The sequence below is a fragment of the Oryzias melastigma genome, linkage group LG9, assembly GCF_002922805.2.
Source record: "Oryzias melastigma strain HK-1 linkage group LG9, ASM292280v2, whole genome shotgun sequence".
Lineage (NCBI taxonomy): Eukaryota > Metazoa > Chordata > Actinopteri > Beloniformes > Adrianichthyidae > Oryzias > Oryzias melastigma.
Genome location: NC_050520.1, coordinates 4,591,496 through 4,599,905, shown reverse-complemented (window position 1 = coordinate 4,599,905; position 8,410 = coordinate 4,591,496). Strand labels below are relative to the sequence as shown.

The 8,410-nt window shown below is 40.1% G+C and overlaps 1 protein-coding gene across 2 annotated transcripts; it reads left to right on the top strand.

Moving 5' to 3' along the window:
- The first annotated feature begins 2,078 nt into the window (after positions 1-2,078).
- cdc42ep3 (CDC42 effector protein (Rho GTPase binding) 3) lies at positions 2,079-8,404 on the top strand. 2 transcript variants are annotated; one of them, XM_024275999.2, is made up of 3 exons: positions 2,079-2,225; positions 4,691-4,770; positions 6,802-8,404. In XM_024275999.2, exon 3 carries the CDS (start codon positions 6,975-6,977, stop codon positions 8,001-8,003), a length of 1,029 nt encoding a protein of 342 aa, XP_024131767.1. In that variant the 5' UTR covers positions 2,079-2,225; positions 4,691-4,770; positions 6,802-6,974; the 3' UTR covers positions 8,004-8,404. The 2 variants fall into 2 exon arrangements, with proteins under 2 accessions (XP_024131767.1, XP_036069293.1); XM_036213400.1 differs by having other exon boundaries at positions 5,526-8,404.
- The last annotated feature ends 6 nt before the right edge of the window (positions 8,405-8,410 follow it).

Genomic DNA, 8,410 nt, shown 5'->3' with positions numbered 1-8,410 from the left:
TTTTGAGCTTTTATGTGTATTTTAGTGTTCATTCCTCACATAAAGAACTCCAAAGTGGTATTTTGATTCACTCATGCATATCTGATTATCATTAATGCTCTACAAACTGCGCTGTTAGCAGCAGCCCCTCCCATACCCACGAAAACGAGCCTCATGATTGGATGTCACAGAGTGAGACCGCCCCCTCCAGGAAGAGTCTGCTCTGATAGCTCCGCCCCCAGTCTAACACCAACACCCAATTTCTCCACAGAGCTAATGATGATCAGCAAAAAACAAGTTCATTTTAGATGCAGAATATCGTATATCTTCCAGTTGTGTCCTGTCTTCAATAAATTCCAGCTCAAACAGTTTGTTACTTTAGATGCGGGGCTCCTTTAAGACCCCCCATTGGGCACAGTCGTCAAGTGTATTTTTGTTGTGAAGTAGTGTAGCGGTGGCTGGGCCTACTAAGGGCAGATATATGGTATGTGCATCCATCTTTGAAAAAAAATTGATATTTATTTTTGAAGGAAAAAGCGAATACACTCCGCTGGCTCTAGAATGAAATCAAATGGGCAGCAGCCACACACAGCAGCAGGCTGAGCCTCAGGAATTTAATTGTTTTACTTCCGGGTAGGACAAAAACTGAAGAAAATAGCTGGTAGTATTTCATAAATGTGTTTTTTAGTGTTCCAAATGTGATCTCTGATCATATATATGGATATAGTCCACTCTGAAAGGCTTAAGAAAATCATGGTATAACCCCTTTAATATCCAGAGTACCCTGGTTCCCTGCTGTGTCCATCTTACCACATTTCAAATGTGGTAAACTGCGTTTTTGTCATAGATAAACTATTTTGGATTTTTGAAGTGGAGATGCATCAACTCAGTGGAAATTTAGCTAAAATTCTTGCAAAATACAGTTCATGAAAGCAAACATGATCTGTGTAATTAATATTACATTGTTTTATAAATGACTTGAAATGACTTGAAACATTAATAGTAGGACTTGTGACTCGACTTGAGACTTGTTGGTCATGACTTGTGACTCGACTTGGGACTTGAGTGCTTTTGACTTGGGACTTGACTCGGACTTGAGGACAAAGACTTGGGACTTGACTCGGACTTGCAAAATGATGACTTGGTCCCACCTCTGGTATAAACTCTAAATATCATTAAAAAAAATCATACAAGTCATTCACATCATATTAACATCATTTTCTCCTGTTCATTAGATCTTGCAATACTTCTTGCTAATGTTTGGAGCAGAAGCTGCTTCAAGATTCCTTTAAAAGTGGAACACAAGTTTTAAAGAAAAAGTCATCCAAGAAGCACGGAGCCTATTGTTTCAGTTTAAAAGCTTGTGTTCACTTCCACTTGTTGCCGGATTGTCCTGTGTACTATCTCAAGTGCTACGAGCCTTCCAGCTCCTTAAAAAATAATCAAAAGGAAAGAAAAGGAATAAAACGTAATCCTTCTTCAACACCTGCCTCTGCGTTTGTGTCCACATCCGAATCCTGACATTAACCTCTCGAACCTCGCTGTGCCTCATTTCTCATTAACAATCAATGCAGAGAAGCAGAAGTGGAGGCTACATGTGCTTCAGCTCTGCGTGTGCTGTCATTTGCTGCAGTACTGTAGTACTCTGCAGTAGTAACCCTTTTGATCTCTGTTAGACTACAGTTCCTCACCAAAGCATTTTAATGATCAAAACCGTCTATGCACTGGTCAACGAAAATAATTAGGGCATGTTTGTGATTGACAGTTTAGAATAGACAGACTCAAAACAGCCACAAGACGTGGCTTGGCAGTAGATGCAGAAAAGGTCCTATCAGCTGTTGGCATTCAGACACCAGAAAGCACTTTTTAGTCTCCAGACAGCCTGACAGCCCACAAGAAATCTGCTTCCACCAGCAGAGATCATTTTGGGGGGCTTGTGATCACTCACACTGACGATTGCCAAGCACCAAGGAGCCACTTTCAAAGAATCTGATCTCTGATCAGGAGCAAGGAAAGACATGCACACAGAAACAAGTACTGCAAGAAAGGCAAGCAGAGAGACAGAGGAGGAGGAAGTCAGAGGGGAGTGCTAAAGAAGGCGGAGACTCGAGCTGTTGTAGAGGGGAAAAAGAAGTCAGAGAGCCATTCAGAAACAGCTGTCCGACAGACATCGCAGTTGACAGAAGTGCAGCCCCAAAGAACAAGTCAGGAGAGTGGCAAAAGCAAAACCCTTCAGATCCTCTGAGGTGAGTGTTTGGTCTGAACATAATGCAGCCAGAATGAAATACTGGAGATTTCTTGCTGTCATGCGTGTATGATAAGATATGTGTGTAAGAGGCAGTGACTCATGGGAACATGCACAGTAAGTTAAGCTTGCACAGAGATTATTTTAAGACACGTGTGTCAAAGTCAAGGCCCGGGGGCCGGATCCGGCCCTCCGAGTGATTCTATCCGGCCCTCCAGATCATTTTATTTTGTTGTTATTAATGACAAGATGTTATCTTGAGCTCATTTCTAACTTGTATAATTTTAACAAAATATATTTTTATGGAGAGTAAAATATTCAAAGTTATTTAAGGTTTAAGTTGATTTATTCTGGAATAATATTCCTGTATTTTTATTATTCATAATTATGTTAAAAAGTTAGTTTAAAGTTTTAAAAATTGGCATTCTGCAGCCTTTTGGACTATTTTGGAGATTAGCTAATATTTCACGCTAGCTGTTTTGGCTAATTTAGGCTATTATTCAGTTTGTTTGACTATTTTTAAGTTTAGCAATTTTTTCAGCTACATGCTAGCAATTTTTGCTAACCTAAGTTTTTTTTCTAATTTGACATTTAGCTAATATTTTAGCTGGCTATCAACTTCAGCTTCTTCAGCGGCCACATTCAGTTTACAGCATTCACACTAGCATTATCACAGGTAATGCTATATATCTAGTTCATAATTATTTAAAAAGTTACAGTTTTAAAGTTTTAAAAATGTAGTTTTAGAGTGTTCAATAAATGTTTATCCTGTTCAGCCCGCGACCTAAGACGTGTTTTGAATTTTGGCCCCTTGTAGGATTGAGTTTGACACTTCTGTTTTAAGATATCAAACATGTAGCGCAAAACCAAATACATTTTTACTACGTCTACGCCTAAAACACGTTTCTGTGAATGCCTAACAGGTTTACCTCTCAGAAGGAAAATATTTAAAATATTTTTTGTCAGATGGGGAAGAAAAGCTTTCAGCTTTAGTTGAGTTCCCTGCTTAAATCTGTCAAAGACAACTCTGGCAAGAGCTGACAGTGCTTATGGGTGGCATGGGAGTAGAGAGAAAGATAGAAGGAGCAAATCCTACAACCTGTTATTTTCTTGTGTCCTTAGGCTGCCACTAGCCCCTCAAAAGTAAGCCCTTTGCCTATAATTGAGGTTTGTTTTATGTAGCAGCTCTATGGTTTCTGTAAGGCTACCATTACCCTCTGTGGAATGTGAATTAGCTTTTAATGTTGGTTTTAAACATAAAGGTCTTTCTGTTATGTAAAGGCAGGAAAAATGTCCACAAAGAGATGGAGAATAGTATCGTAAAACATCTAACGGTCATTTCAAGCTGGCATTGACCACAAAAAAAATAAAAGCAGAACTTTAATAAGCAGCACTCATGCAAAACGTCACCCCAGCAATATCATCATGGGAGGGTTATTCTTGGTTCTACGACTTCTTTTTTTTTTTTTTCTAAATGGAAGTCATGTATTTGGAGCTTTGACCAGCTGCTCTGCTGGGCAGCAGCTGGGTTCAAACTGTAAGCCATCATCAAACTATAGTATTTATTTAGGCTACAGTAGGATTACACTACTCCTCAGAATACAGTGGCACGATGATGCCACCAGGGACTTTCAGGTACCCAGAATTACCCAGACCGATCATCAGCTATCAGATTAATAACCAGATCTCAAGTCCTTGTTTATTTATCCCTGTACCAAAACTTTCCCTTCCCTCTCTTCTACTGACCCAATGCTCAAATCGTCCTCAACTCGTGAGGCAAAGCCTGTGTTTAAATAGACCGATGGCCACTTTATATCTGGACCATTAGCTGCTGCTGACCCAGTGACACCCTGTGAGCTCCTACAGTAAGTAGGAAAAAAAAAAAAAATAATAATAATAATAATAGGCATGCTTTTGTAGTGCTGACACCACCTCTCAGCATACACCTCCCTTTAATTCAAAAATTCAAGAAGCATACATGAGCTTCAAAAACAAGCTGGAGTACAGCATCTAGATTTTGAACACTTGTTGAAACTTGTGACTGCATGCTACGGGGTCCCATTTTCAGATACAGTGATGTTTGGACTGATTTATTACCTCTGGCCAAAAAAAAAGTATGAATGACAAGGTTGATAATTAGTAATACTTTCAATACTATTTTACTCAATGTGTCCTGAATCATTAACCCAGCAGAGGTGTTAAAGACCAACAAATCTCAGCTTTGGAAATTCCAGCCATGCTTACTATTTAAATCTAACTGCCCGACCAGTGAGATGTCTGAACCCAAACCCAAGTTAGACGAACAGCTGTTTTCAAACATTTATCATCTAATTACAGAGAAGGGTTTTGCTGGCTAAGCAATGAATCTGTTGATGCTACAGTAAGAGCTTAAGCCAAAGTTATTATAGAAATAAATGAGCTGTGCTGTCTGAACCTACAGTCTGTTCCACCTGTTGCTTGTTTCAGCTCCTCTTCAGGCCCATTTTCTTTCTGGGGAGAGCTTCTGCTTACAAGGACAGGAAGACGGAGGACTCCGGGAGAAAAAAGTAATGCTGAACTCAAAAGATATACAGTGTATATAAAGGGAGTGAAATGTTAGTCAGTAGTTAAATTAAGAAGTTTGAGATTTGTTCCCTCTTTGATTGAAGATTCCAGTATTCCTCTTTATTTTGCTCAGTCATTCTTTCAGTCATTGGAAGCAGACAAACCAAAGTGCGGAAAGAAATGATAGGGAGGATCGCTTTTTTAGGGGGGCACACTATTTCAATCTACATTTAATTTGTCTCAGGTTGCACAGCAGTTCAGCAGCTTCTCCTAAAATGTAGTAATTATTTTTTCTCACTAAAAATGGGAAGTTCATCTGAAAGAACACATTAAATTTATAAATCAAAGTAAAATAAAGCAGAATTATCCGGTTTTCACTAAAGTGATGTCATGAATAACAACAGTGGTAGTAATGCACAGGGCAGCACCATAGACTCCATAAACAGAAGCTCTGAGGTCAAACCAACACTAAATTAAACAGTCTTACTTGGAGAGTACATGACCTCAGGGAGCAAATCAAAGCAGTTTGACCAGTAAGATCCAATAAGAAAAACAAGGTTTCACTTCCTTTAATAAATGGAAGAGGTGTTTTTGGACTGAAACTTAAAAACTTGTCTTTGTTAACAGAATGAGGATGGTCCGCTCAGATGAAGTTTGGTTATGAAGACATTTCATTGAGAGGAAAATTAATTTTCATTTAATTCTGAGCTGGCTCTATGTGTGTTTGTTATTTAATCATTTTACTTTGTGTCCACAGTGTGGAGGAGTCTGTTAGCTGCTATAGACCACCCTGCTAGTACAGACGGGCACCCTGATGCCCTCCTGTGGGGTAGGACACAGGCAAAGCTGCCATCTCAGACATCTCAGTGTCTAAAAGACTCTTGGAAGGCATAGCTACTATCCAACACAATTAGTTGTTTTTTTTTTTTTTGCTTCAATGCAGCTGCATTGAAGAAGACATTTATCAGCTAATCAAAGAGGTTGGAAGGACAAGAAGCTCTTGGCATTACTGTTGGGCGATCCAGGAAGTGTGTCTCTTCACTAATGAGTCTTCTGAGTAAACACAGCCTCCTAAAAGTGTGCAATAAGGCTGATGTGTCTGCACGGTTTGGTTGCAGCAAGAATGTGGATGTTTTCTATGTGAGAAGGTTCTTATTTAAGGCGGAGTGGACTTGACTGCCTGAGCACTTTATCAGACCGTCATTACTGACATACCTCTCATAAGCCTATAAATGGACACACTGCCGTCTCACTGCTGCTCACTCCCACCCCATCGCAGCAGGCTTCCTTTCCTGTCAGTTGCCCAGTCATTTGAGCGGTCTCATTTATTTTTGTGTGGTTACACTCTTGGAGGATCTGTGGTGGAAAAGCAACTTAAACAGAATGATACTTTTAAAAATCACATTTGAAACTTTTGACTAATTAAAAAAAACCCTCTTTGCATGCTAAAGTACATGACAGCGCTTTCTTTTTTTATTTTGGAGCGCTTTCTTTTTTTATTTTGGAAATTCAATCAACAATCTGCCCCTACTCCTTTTTTCAAATCCACTTGCTTTATGATATCCTTTTTCTGCATATTTCACACAATTCCTAAAAACCCTGTCCACTTCTTCCCTGCCCTTTGCCCCCAACTCCATCTTTTTTTATCTCCTTGCATGTCTGAGCAGTAGCTCACTGCTAAAACGGGCTGATCCAATTACAGCCCTCTCTCAGATCTTTTCTCCAATTTTGCAGTCCAGCTGTTCCACATTAGCACACCCAGAATTGTGGAAGCAAGAAGAGGCTCAAGTGTGGAAATGTGACTAGGCAGCAAAAAGTATTGGAACTAAATCTCATTCTTATGTCCTTTCATTTTTTTTTTTCAGTTTAACACATGAAGATATACATTTTAATTTTATTCAGAGTTAATCATTGGAACCCAAGCAGTGGCTGGATTTAATGAAAAAATATCTGTGACAGTTCTTAAACTTGTTTTTTTCTAGTCTACGGTCAATAAAGTAATGTTGATGTGTCTCACTTTTCTATGATTGCAGGAAAGTGTCCTCTGATCTTCCCGCGTCCCCAAAATTCCCACATTTTGCATGGAGAATCTGCCCCTGACCAATGCTGTCGATGTTTTTGGAGTATTCTAGGAAAATTCTTGCCTTAAGAATGTAACTTCAGCTGTCCCTGTTGGAGTGCTACATATTTAACACTTCTACTCTGCATGTCTGAGAGCTCCTCCAAAGAAGCACCAATGCCAACTAAAGCCCCCATTTACCTAAAGCCTACCAACAGCAAAAAGGGGAAAAAAAGTCGCCTGAGAGACATTTTGTCCCCCGACATGATCAGCCCTCCCCTCGGGGACTTTCGCCACACGGTTCACATTGGCAAGGGCGGGGGTGAAGACACCTTTGGAGATATGTCCTTCCTTCAAGGGAAGTATGAGCTGATCCACGGAAAGGGGGATCGTCAATACAGCATTCAGAGTGAACTTATGCGAGCAAACAGCACCGGGAATGCTGGCTTTGCAGAGACTCCCTCCCCAGTCCTCAAGAATGCAATCTCACTCCCCACTATTGGAGGCTGCCAAGCGCTCACACTTCCACTGACATCTCCCACAGCTTTCTCCATACCACCAGAGCCTCTGGGGGGAATTGAGGAACCTCCATCTTCAATAAAAGCTGAGATGGATCCCCTGCTGCGCTCCATTGACGTCTTCAGCGGTGAGACCTCCACTTCATTTAATGAAATGTATCCCAAACCTGATGTTCTTCAACATCTGGTGGAGAACAGAGATAAACAAAAAGCAGTATGCAAAGCCAACAGAAGTGAGGTTGACCCAACCTTGTACTACTACACCAATGACCAAACCAACATCTACAAAGTCAGTGGAAGCAGCAACAGTTCTGACACCTTTGGGATTGAAAGAGGTTTTCAGAGCAAGGTCTTTAACAACAGTGGGCATCTAAATAAAAACAGAAACTGCAACAGTTCTGGACACTTTGACAATGACATCACCCTTGGATTTGTGTTCCCAATGTTCACCAGAGACAGCATGGACAGGGACAGTGGGGTGGATGAGGGCCGCATCAGTGACTATGACTTTGAGCTTTCCCAAAGCAAAAGCATGTCTCAGGATTCTCTTACCCAGATCACAGGGTCACTTCTTTCCCTGGAACTGGATCTAGGTCCATCTATCCTTGATGACGTGCTGAATATAATGGACAAACCTGAAGCTAAAAACAGGCCTTAAGCTGTGCTTTAGGCTGGTGAAATGAGAAAAGGAATCATCAGAATATAGCCATAAGAGCAGTAGGAACTAAAATGATGTCTGGATATATCATTGAGATAACTTATTATTTGAAATTATCTAACTATGTAGTGTTGATGCTTCTTTATTTTCACTTTGCTAAGCCACATTGTCAGCATGGTTTAAATGCATGTGCTTTTCTTTTGAACCTTAAGCTGCCTTTGTGGTTTCATTTTTATAATATTATAAAATTTCTGCACAAGAACACAATACTTGAGATCTTTTGCTTTTTATCCATTACAGTCTCAAAGTCTCTGTTGCATTTCTTGGTTTGAATCTGAGTGTGTTTAACAAAGCACTTTTACATGTTTCAGATTTTTATTGGGCAAAGGAGAATGTAAAAGACAAAG